Below are 12,030 nucleotides of genomic sequence, written 5' to 3' on the forward strand. Positions count from 1 at the left end.
CCACTACTCCCCCCAGTTTAGCTCCCCCTCAGCCCCAGCTCCCACCACTACTCCCCCTGGCTTAGCTCCCTCCAGCCCCACTACTCCCCCCGGCTCAGTTCCCCCACCCCACTACTCCCCCCAGCTCAGCTCCCTCCAGCCCCACTACTCCCCATTTGCCTCAGCTCCCACCACTACTCCCCCTGGCTCAACTTCCTCCAGCCCCACTACTCCCCCTGGCTCAGCTCCCCCCCGGCTCAACTCTCCCTCGAGGATCCACTATACCCCCCCTTCAGCTGCCCCTCTGGCTCAGCAGCACTCCCCCCAGCTCGGCTCCTCCCCCCCACCCTACGTCACGGCCCCAGCTCAGACCCGCGGCAGGAAGTGGGCGTGGCACCTGCCGCCAGCGACAGTCACATGACCAGATCATCATGGGATCTGCAAAAGGGGCGGGGCCGGGAGCAGCTTCTCGCGAGAGCAACGCAGGTATCGGCGCAGCAAGATGGCGGCGCCGGAGACGGAGGCGGCGCTTCCTGGTTCCAGCCCGGAGCAGGTAGCGGCGCTGTGGCGTGTCGCCGGGACCCTCGCGCCTCCCCTCCCCTTCCTGGGCCGGTGTCGGTTCCCCGGCCCCTCAACTGCTCGCCACGGGTTCGGCTCGGCTCGGCTCCGCTCCCCGGGCCCGTCCCCCGCCGGGCCCGGCCGCCTCAGCTCCCGCCTCTGCCCCCGGGACTCTGCTCTCCCCGCGCCCGGCTCCGCTCCCCGGGCCCTTCCGCCCCTTCCCCCGCCGGGCCCGGCCGCCTCAGCTCCCGCCTCTGCCCCCGGGACTCTGCTCTCCCCGGGCCCGGCTCCGCTCCCCGGGCCATTCCGCCCCTTCCCCCGCCGGGCCCGGCCGCCTCATCCCGCCTCTGCCCCCTGGACTCTGCTCTCCCCGGGCCCGGCCCCCTTCCCGGGCCATTCCGCCCCTTCCCCCGCCGGGCCCGGCCGCCTCAGCTCCCACCTCTGCCCCCGGGACTCTGCTCTCCCCGGGCCATTCCGCCCCTTCCCCCGCCAGGCCCGGCCGCCTCAGCTCCCCTGGCCGGGTTCGGCTTCCCGAGCCGCTTGGCTCTGCTCAGCCGGGCCCCCCTTATCCTCACTCCTTCCTAGGCCGGTCCCAGCTCAACTCCCCGCCTCCTCCCTTTCCCCCCCATGCTCCGCTTCCTAAGCCCCTCAGTCCCCTTCCTCGCCAGGCTGCCCCGACTCAGCTTCCAGCCTCCTCTCCCGCCTGGGTTCGTCTCCCTGGACTGCCCCATCCCTTCTGTTATGGCCTGGGTCCTTCAGTCCTGGGATCCATGGGAGCCCCCGTGTTGTTTCCAGACTGGGGCTCTGGGCTCCCCCAGCGGCCCTGGATAGGGACTTGTCCTGCGTAGCCAGCTGGGGGAACCACCTGGCACTGCCCAACATGTGGCCACTTCCCACCAGCACTACAAGGTAACCTGCTGCCCTGTGCGCTGCGTACCAGCCCGTCTCTGCTCCTCCCTCCAAAGCAGGTAACAAGTAATGGAACTGTGGCGGGGGCCCCGACTGCAGAGACGCAGCAGCAGAACCAGCCGCAGCAGCAAGCTCCCAATGCCTGGCAGGTCATCAAAGGAGTGTTGTTCAGGTGAGCCCTGGCTGATTCCCCAGCTGCCCTCTTCTCATCACGTATTAAAAACCTGATGTTCATTTCAGTTTGGCCTCTGAGTCCCTTGCCCCCGGCTGTAGGTGCTCTGACCGTTATTACAAATACATTTAATAACAAAACATCAACAGATCCCACCCTATATTAAAAAGTGCCGTTCAGCAAGGAAACATTGACCTCTAAAAACTCCCACTCCTCTGGTCTCTTGAGAAACCCCACAGCCCAGCCACCGCTGCAAGAGCAAGACATGTTCCGGGCGGAGATAAAGTTGAGGTCATCTGCATACTGACAGCACTTCACCCACAGTTCAGCGCTTCACCCATCAGCTCTGCCACCAGTCTCATATCACACAGAATGCTGCGGTCCCCCACATCTGAGATCTCTTGGGTCACCTATTGAGCATTGCCTAACACTAACCTCTGGGACTCCTCCAGGTGGGAGGGAGAAGAACAAAGCCACCTGAACTCAGCTTTTTCACTCTAGCATGCACTGCAGTTGAGAGACTAATGCCTCATGATCTAGTATTGGCACAGGCACCTCATCTGTATCCATTACTGAAAGGAGATAGTCAGCCTAGTCTCTGTGACATACCCAGGTCACAGCCCTGGTTGTCAGTGGGAAGTGCGAGGCATCGAGATACTTCAGAATGTCTCATCACAGCTTTTCCATTGCCATAACCAAAAATGGAAATGTAGGTATTAGTTCATCACTGGAGAGACTATCAGCATCCAGTGAGAGCTTTTGAGCAGAGTCCAAAGAGATGCTTCCACTAGAGCAGTGAGCATCGTGTTCTTCTCTAAGTAGATGTTAATGTTCTCAACTAGCCTTCAGCAGCACTGAAGGAGAAGATAAAGTATGGATTGAGTAGAGTGTCCTCCCAGGACATCCAGAATCTGAGTGAACATCGCTGGTCAAAATGTGACTGGAGAGAGCCAAGTGTCGGTTTCCTTCAGAGATTGTCCTGCTTCTATGGCTACAGACAGATCTAGCTAAATCTGCTCAGTTTTCTTGGGAACAGGAAGGCTTCTCAGCAACCAGTGTGTGGAAAGAATGTGGATTAATCAGGTTAATTGTTAACCTGAAAGAAATTGCTGCTGGAGGTTTTGCAGATGTGGTAGAGTCAAAAAAATTTCTTTAACATTTGCACGGCCACTGTGAATTTTTTTTTTTTAAATGGACATACATGATCAGCTTCAGATGAGATTTCTACCACTGGTGGTGGTGGTGATGATGAGAGCAGTTTTATATGTGTGAATTGAGAGTCGTGGGCTCTAATATTGTGAAGAGGAAAGATGTGGAGAGTCAGGAGCATTGGAAATACAGGGAAAAAATAAAATAAAAGTCCCATAGGAACTGAAGTAACTTAGGTTAAAGATTCCCATACAGCTTGATGCTGTTTAGCTCCCAGCCCCCAAAGTTAGAACAAGTCTTTTACAGACTAGACAAGCTTTCCAGGCTGGTGTAGGCCCCTGCCATGCTTCTAAGTTAACTTCATTCATTCAAGACTGGAACAGGCCTCTATTTAAGACAGGTTCCCAGGCTAACAGTCTTCTTAAATTAAACTCCAAGCTGGAGAGGCGATCCTGGTAATTACAGCCAGTAAAACCTAACTTCTGTACCAGGCAGATTGTTCTTCACTATAGTTTCAACCAGAATTATCAGACATATAGGTGAACATGCTTTGTTGGGGGAAAAGTCAACATGGCTTTTATAAATGGAAATCATGCCTCACTAATCTATTGGAATTCTTTGAGGGAGATCAACAAACATGTTGACAAGGGGGATCCAGTGGATACAGTGTATTTAGACTTCCAGAAAGCCTTTGACAAGAGACCTCACCAAAGGCTCTTAGGCAAAGTAAGTAGTCATGGGATAAGAGGGAAGGTCCTCCAATGGATCAGTAACTGGTTAAAAGATAGGAAATAAAGGGTAGGAATAAATGGTCAGTTTTGAGAATGGAGAGCGGTAAATAGCAATGTCCTGCAGGGTCTGTACAGCGACCAGTGCTGCTCAACATATTCATAAATGATCTGGAAAAAGGGGTAAACAGTGAGGTGGTAAAATTTGCAGATGATACAAAATTACTCAAAATACGTCAGTTCAAAGCAGACTGCGAAGAGTTACAAAGGGTTCTCACTAAACTGAATGACCAGGCAACAAAATGGCAGGTAAAATTCAGTGTTAAGTGCAAAGTAATGCACATTGGAAAATATAATCCCAACTATACATGCAAAATGATGGGATCTAAATTAGCTGTTACCATTCAAGAAAGATCTTGGAGATATTGTGGCTAACCATGTTAGGAACTATTAGTAAAGGGACAGAAAATAAAACAAAATATTATAATGCCTCTATATTAATCCATGGTATGCCCATGTTTTGAATACTGTTTGCCGATCTGGTCTCCCCATCACTAAAAAGAGATATTAGAATTGGAAAAGATAGAGAATGGCAACAAAAATGATTAGGGGCATGTAACAGCTTCTGTATGAGGCGAGATTAAAAATAGGGCTGTCGATTAATTGCAGTTAATTGACGCGATTAACTCAAAAAATTAATTGCGATTAATCACAGTTTTAATCGCACTGTTAATAGAATACCAGTTGAAATGTATTAACTATTTTTGGATGTTTTTCTACATTTTCAAATATATTGATTTAAATTATAACAGAATGCAAAGTGTACAGTGCTCACTTTTTATTGTTTTTATTACCAATATTTGCACTGTAAGAATGATAAACAAATTAAATAGTATTTTTCAATTCACCTCATACAAGTACCATAATGCAATCTTTTTATTGTGAAACTGCAACTTTAAAAGGTAGATTTTTGTTGTTGTTACATAACTGCACTCAAAAACAAAACAATGCAAACCTTTAGAGCCTACAAGTCATAGAATCATAGAACTGGAAGGGACCTCGAGAGGTCATCTAGTCCTGTCCCCTGCACTCAAGGCAGGACTAAGTATTATCTAGAGCATCCCTAACAGGTGTTTGTCCAACCTGCTCTTAAAAATCCCCAATGATGGAGATTCCACAACCTCCTGAGGCAAATTATTACAGTGCTTAACCACCCTGACAGTCAGGAAGTTTTTCCTAACGTCCAACCTAAACCGCCCTTGCTGCAATTTAAGCCCATTGCTTCTTGTCCTATCCTCAGCGGTTAAGAAGAAGAATTTTTCTCCCTCCTCCTTGTAACAATCTTTTATGTACTTGAAAACTGTTATGTCCCCTCTGTCTTCTCTTCTCTAGACTAAACAAACCCAATTTTTTCAATCTTCCCTCATAGGTCATGTTTTCTAGCCCTTTAATAATTTTTGTTGCTCTTCTCTGGACTTTCTCCAATTTGTCCACATCTTTCCTGAAATGTCTCCCCCAGAACTGGACATAATACTCCAGTTGAGGCCTAATCAGTGCGGAGTAGAGCGGAAGAATTACTTCTCGTGTCTTGCTTACAATGCATTACACTGTTGACTCATATTTAGCTTGTGATCCACTATGACCCCCAGATCCCTTTCCACAGTACTCCTTCCTAGACAGTAATTTCCCATTTTGTATGTGTGCAACTGATTGTTCCTTCCTAAATGAAGTACTTTGCATTTGTCCTTATTGAATTTCATCCTATTTACTTCAGACCCTTTCTCCAGTTTGTCCAGATCATTTTGAATTTTAATCCTATCCTCCAAAGCACTTGCAACCCCTCCCAGCTTGGTATCGTCCGCAAACTTTATAAGTGTACTCTCTATGCCATTATCTAAATCATTGATGAAGATACTGAACAGAACTGGACCCAGAAGTGATCCCTGCGGGTCCCCACTCATTATGCCCTTCCAGCATGACTGTGAACCACTGATGATTACTCTCTGGGAACGATTTTCCAACCGGTAATGCACCCACCTTATAGTAGCTCCATCTAGGTTGTATTTCCCTAATTTACTAGAAGGTCATGCGAGACAGTATCAAAAGCCTTACTAAAGTCAAGATATACCACATCTGTCACTTCCCCCCCATCCACAAGGCTTGTTTCCCTGTCAAAGAAAGATATCAGGTTGGTTTGGCATGATTTGTTCTTGACAAATCCATGCTGACTGTTACATATCACCTTATTATCTTCTAGGTGTTGGCAAATTGATTGCTTAATTATTTGCTCCATTATCTTTCCGGGTACAGAAGTTAGGCTGACTGGTCTGTAATTCCCCAGGTTGTCCTTCTTTCCCTTTTTATAGATGGGCATTATATTTGCCCTTTTCAGGTCTTCTGGAATGTCTCCCTTCTTCCGTGACTTTTCAAAGATGGTTGCTAATGGCTCAGATATCTCCTCAGTCAGCTCCTTGAGTATTCTAGGATGCATTTTATCGGGGCCTGGTGATTTGAAAACTCCTAACTTGTCTAAGTAATTTTTGACTTGTTCTTTTCCTATTTTAGACTCTGCCAGTGAAAATGAGGTAGGATCATTCACTATGTTAGACGTCCAGTCACCACCAACCTTCTTGGTGAACACCGAAACAAAGAAGTCATTAAGCACCTCTACCATTTCCACATTTTCTGTTGTTGTCTTCCCCCCTCATTGAGTAACGGGCCTACTGTGTCCTTGGTCTTCCTCTTACTTCTAATGTATTTGTAGAAAGTTTTTTTTTGTTTCCTTTTATGTCCCTAGCTAGTTTGATCTCGTTTTGTGCCTTGGCTTTTCTAATTTTGTGGTGTTTGTTTATATTCGTCCTTTATAATTTGACCGAATTTCCACTGTTTGTAGGACTCTTTTTTGAGTATTAGATCATTGAAGATCTCCTGGTTAAGCCAGAGTGGTCTCTTGCCATACTTCCTATCTTTCCTACACAGTGGGATAGTTTGCTCTTGTGCCCTTAATAATGTCTCTTTGAAAAACTGCCAACTGTCTTCAATTGGTTTTCCCCTTAGACTTGCTGAGTCTTAGGCCATACTTACAGGATGGGGGACTCTATCCTGGGAAGCGCTGACTCTGAAAAAGGTTTGGGGATTGTGGAGAATCAGCTGCCGTAAGCTCCTAGTATGATACTGTGTCCAGGAGAGCTAATGCAATCCTGGGATGCATAAATGGGAATCTCAAGCAGGGTAGAGATTTTTATGTCTGTATTTGACACTGGTGTGACTGCTGCTGGAATCCTGTGTCCAATTCTGTTGTCTATAATTCAAGAAGGCTGTTGATAAATCAGAGAGGGGTCAGAGAAGAGCCATAAGAATTATTCAAGGATTAGAATACATGTCTTGTAATGAGACTCGAGCTGAATCTATTTAGCTTAATAAAGAGAGACTTAAGGGGCAATTTGATTAGTCTATAAATACCTACATGGGGAACAAATATTTAATAATGGGCTCTTCAGTTTATCGGCGAAAGGTCTAATGTGATTCAATAACCGGACGTTGAAGCTAGACACATTCAGATTGGGCCAGTGAGAGTAATTAGCCATTGGAACAATTTACCAAGGGTTGGGGATCTCCATCACTGACCATTTTAAAATCAGGATGTTTTTCTAAAAGCTCTGTTCTAGCAATGGTTTTGGGGCAGTTCTCTGGCCTGTGGAATACAGAAGATCAGACTGGATGATCACAATAATCGATTCCAAGGCCAGAAGGGACCAATCTTCCTGCCCCCAAAGAGGTTACAATCAAAGACAGACATGATACAACATGGTGGATTCCAGAAACCGATGGGGAAGCATGAGGGACCAGAGAGACAATTCTGATCAGCAGGATGAGGAGTGGACACAGCTGTTGTTTTTCATCTTGTACGCATTCCCTTTGTGCTTTGACTTGTCCTGCTACAACCCACAGGCTTGAGGACTTCACTTGCTCTCCACCCTGCCCTCAAGTCTCTGTATATCCAGCACATGGCAGCGTTGTGCTCCCCTCTCAGCCACCTTAAGGTGACTGACATGGCTATAGTGGACAGCAGACTAAGGATCTCCACCAGAGGCGGCAGAATCCAAACTCCCCTGTGGCTTCCATTGCCCACCACTTTCTAAGGAGCTCTCCCCCATCTGCCCCACCCTCATCCTTTTTTAGTCTCATAGGCCCTTCATGCCCCGGCCTTCCCTCTACAAAGCACCCAGCCTCGTCAAAATAAGCCATCTCCCCATGCCACTTTCTCAAAAAGGAGGAATTTATTTTTTGCCCTGACACCGCCAGGATCATGTTCTTCCTCTTTCATGGGGTGCTCTGACTCTCGTCCGCTTTGGCAGACTCTTCTCGGGAGTGATCACAGCTCAGCTTCCTGCCCGTGGGCCAGGGAAAAGATTCACTGAGCCAGGAGAGAGAACTAAATCTTCGGCCCCTTTGCTTTCCTGAAAAATCCCGGGGTTCGAACAAACCTATCTAGTCGCAGGGGTAGTAGAGCTGGAGGGTTGTTCCATGCATGGGCCAGGCTGGCATGTGGAACAGTAAGGGCTCTGAGGGTATGTCTGCACTGCAATAAAAGACCCATGGCACATCCGCCACTGGCACATCAGCTGACTTAGACTCAGGGGCTTGAGCTGCAGGGCTATAAAACTCCAAAAGGGGAGAGGGTCTCAGAGCCCAGGCTCCAGCCTGTGTATCTACACTATTTTTAGTCCCACAGCCTGAGACCATGAGCCTGAGCCCACTGACCTGAGCTCTGAGACTTGGTGATGTGGGGTTTTTTTTAATCAGGGTATAGGTGTACTCTGGGGCTTGCGCTGTTGCAGTGAGGGTGGGGACAGCAGGTGAGGTGAGAGTAGAGCAGAGGCTTAGAGGGGCAAGGGTGAAAGCTTATATTCAACAGAGCAGATGTGGGAATTCAGCCCAGTGACTCGGAGGGGGCTGACTTGGGCTGGTCAGATAAAGAAGTTGAGCTTGGAATGTGGCACTCCGTGTAGATGCGAGACTTGCAGGACACAGATTTCAGCACGCATCTTCAGTGCCTGAAACGTCCTGCCGCTCTTGGTTCTGTGTCCTTAACACATTTTTAACAAGTTTTTTGTGGCTAACTGCTCTAGAATATTCCTGCCTGTGTAGTCTTCGGTGTAACTATTGGCTATGGCACTTAGTATTGTAACTGGCATACCTCTGCGGTACTGAACCTTGAAAGGATTGTAACTTTGAACTTTTCAACTTATTAAGGCAAATTAGCTTGCAGAAGGGCTGGCAGTAAGGACTTTCCACTTGGAAATGTGCAACACATAGTTAGCTGTTTCAGTGTTAAATGTACAAAATCCATTGTAATATCTACTTGGCATGCCCAGGAGCGCCGTCAGCTTTTCCGCCGCCCTAGGCGGCAGAAGGTCCTGCCCCGAAATGCCGCCCCTCCCCCCCCGAGGCGGTGGAAGGTCCTGCCGCGGTTGCCGCCCCCCAAATTGCAGTGCCCATGGCGACCACCTAGGTCGCCTAATGGGTTGCGCCAGCCCTGGGCATGCCCGCTCTTAGCTCAAAGGGCTGAGTAGTGTTTGTTTGATAGACTGTAGTTCAAAAGGAATTATCTGGAGGCAATTCTCTGGCTTATGCTATACAGGAGGTCAGACTAGTTGATCACTGTGGTCTCCTCTGGCCTTGGAATCTGGGAATCTACTATGTGGGGATCCAGTACTGCAGATTTTGCTGTGTGATTAGGGCTTCTCTCAGTCTCTGGTATTGCTATAGTTTATTTTCAAGCGTCAGCACAGCCTTCCATAGGTGCATTTAGGTTTGGGGTACTTAACTAAAAGCTGACTTCACTGCCAACTTCTGTGGTCTGTGTATCCCAGTAAATTCTCACTTACTCTATCGCCTTGCCCTGTCGAACGGTGTGAGAATTCTTTGGGCACCTCTCACGTATGTGGCTTTTTCATGGACTATTTGGACGGCCGAAGAGGTTTGTTAACACAGAGCTCAGGTTGCCTGGTGAATGCTGCCTTGTACCCTTCCAGAATGTGGAGAAAAGCTAAACTTAAAACTTCTGAAAACCAGGAGCTACAAATGTAGCCCCTCGTTCAGAGTCTTGTAGGGCACGAGGCAACTGTTGTACTGCTTTTAAGTTGTTTTACAGTGAATTTCCTTTGGTCTTACCTTGAAGTGATGGTGACAGTGAAGAGGTTATGACTATGGGGCATCTGCGAGGGTGGGGCATATGGGAGCCTCCTGCTGGGCACACCTTGCTGCTTCTCAGCTACCAACACTACCCAGCCTCTCCATGGTAGATCTAGAAGGGCCAGAGGAAGGAGGGAAAGTGGTGTGGTAGAGGGGCTATGACGAGTACATCTACCAGCTAGAGACAGCAAGTGGGAGGAGACACTTGGGACCCCATATTGGAGCCTAACATAGGGGTCCATGTTCTGCACACCCATATGAGGCTTGCAAAGGTGTGAAATGGCCCGTTCATCTCACTGGGTGTTCTCTCAGCTCTTTGGATCAATGGCACGTACTGAGCGTACTTGGTTTTAATTTCCAGCACAGACCTAGTCAGTTTTTCATAGTGTTGCTCAGCCAGGAGTCTGTAACCGTGAACTGGCACAGAACCAGTTTGCCCTGGCTGGGCCTCATGACCACAGGCTGCAAGTCTGAGAAAGCGATGTGACTGAGAGAAACCAGTGAAAGCTTCTTCCTTACAGAGCTGGCTGGCCAGGGAGCACAGTCGTCCTAACAGATCTGCCATCACTTCAGTTGAAGGCTTGGGGTACGGGGCTTCTGTTATGTGATTAAGGGGGGCACTTGGCTGTGGCAGAAAGGATTGGGTAAAATGTCAGTGTTAATTCACTCCCCCTCTTTCTTCCATAGGATCTTTATCATCTGGGCCATCAGCAGTTGGTTCCGTCGTGGGCCGGCACCACAGGATCAGATTAGCGCTGGCGGAGCACCCCGCGTTCCGAGCCGCAACCTTTTCCCTAAAGACACTTTAATGGTAATGGTGAAAGGAGCAGGCCTGTTAGCTGACCCAGGTTCTGAGTAGGGGTAGCCACTGCAACTGCATGGGTATCAGACAGTTGTTACAGCCAGTCTCAGAGGTAGGGCAAATATGGCCTGTGGTCCAGGTGTCTGTATCATCCTGTCCTGGAAGGATAGTAATTAGTGCTTGGAGCAGCGCACTGAGACTTGGACTCTGGGAAATGAACCCTGCACTGCCACTGTGTGACCTGGCGTAAGTCATGTCACTTCAGTGCCCCTCCTTGGAAAACGATACCATCTCCCAGGGAGGGGAGGACTGAATTAGTCAATGGGTTCGTGACACAGGCCAAAATCCTCAAGATGCTCTAGAAGGGCAATATGGGTCTCCTATGTTGCCCAGAGTTGCAGAATCCACCCTGTATCATAGACTTGTTCCAGAATCTCAGCTTTCCTTTAATAATAAAAAAAAAAAAAAAAAAAAAAAAGTTTCTAGCCCTTGTGGTTGTGAAAATAACTTGGAAAAACGAATGATGCAATGGGGGGGAGAGGACTAATTCTGGGAAGGGGGACGTGGTAGGGAGAGTGTTTCTGGGAAGGTTTTTTTTAGTCGGGGGGGGGGGGGCGGGTCATGCTTTGGTACATTTAACTTTGTGCAGCTGATGAATTCCAAAGGCAAGGGCATCTTTTTCAGTGTAGTCTGATTGGAGTGAACTCGGGCTGAGTTATGTGGGCCTAGTTCCAGGTCCCACTGGGATTTTGCCATAGATAGAATCTAGGGGTGGGGAGTTCATTTCCCTTTCTTCTGCTCCCAAGGGTGTCTCCAGTTCCCAGCCTGCTACATAGTCACTGCTCCTCTCTCTCTGTATTGGACTTCTCCCGGGGCAAAGACCCCTTCCTGAGTAGCCTTTTTCCTTGGTGCTGAAGGTTGGCATAGAGGGAACCTAGCAACCCCTTCCTCTCCTGCATATAAACTAGCCCAGATACCTTCCTGTCTCTCTTGGGCCTGGCCAGGTGGGAGCTGCTGCAACTACTGGGATCGTCCCTGTGAGGGCAGGGCAGTTTGAGTATCAGTGCACCTGAGAGGTGGGCAGGTAGCCAACAGGGCAAGCAGTGCAGCTGCTGCACAGGGCTAAATGATGAGTTGAAGGGAGCAGCACTTGTAGGCAACAGCTAGGGATTGGGAAAACCCTAGCTGTTTTCCTGGCTCTCAGATGGGGAATGGAAGTGGTGCTCCTGAGGGCATTCTGTGCCCCCCCCAAAAAAATTCTGCACACAATATTTTAAAATTCTGCAAATTTTATTTGTCAAATCAATGTGGAGGCTCCAGCATGGCATTGGGGAGCACAGGCCACTGGCTGCATAGAGGTGGGCGATCACTCTGCAGCTCCCCCCTGTGACACGGACTCAGCGGTGAGGCTGCACCTGACCCTGTTACAGCGCAAGGACCGTGCCTGCCCCAGAGCCCTGCCCCTCTGTGCCAGGTGCACCAGGTGTGGGCAGGCAGGCTCAGCTCAGCAGGATCCAAGTGTGGAGGAGCTTAGC

At 48.9% G+C, this 12,030-nt stretch overlaps 1 protein-coding gene across 1 annotated transcript in view; it reads left to right on the forward strand.

Annotated features, from left to right (window-relative positions):
• Window positions 1-453: 453 nt before the first annotated feature.
• Window positions 454-12,030, forward strand: part of CLPTM1 (CLPTM1 regulator of GABA type A receptor forward trafficking) — a 49,195-nt gene continuing 37,618 nt past the window's right edge. The window contains exons 1-3 of the mRNA XM_065420682.1: window positions 454-532; window positions 1,503-1,618; window positions 10,381-10,504. Coding sequence (XP_065276754.1) covers window positions 482-532; window positions 1,503-1,618; window positions 10,381-10,504 — 291 coding nt within the window. The 5' untranslated portion in view covers window positions 454-481. The remainder of the gene's footprint in view (window positions 533-1,502; window positions 1,619-10,380; window positions 10,505-12,030) is intronic.

This window comes from Emys orbicularis, chromosome 21 (genome assembly GCF_028017835.1).
Source record: "Emys orbicularis isolate rEmyOrb1 chromosome 21, rEmyOrb1.hap1, whole genome shotgun sequence".
Classification (NCBI taxonomy): domain Eukaryota; kingdom Metazoa; phylum Chordata; order Testudines; family Emydidae; genus Emys; species Emys orbicularis.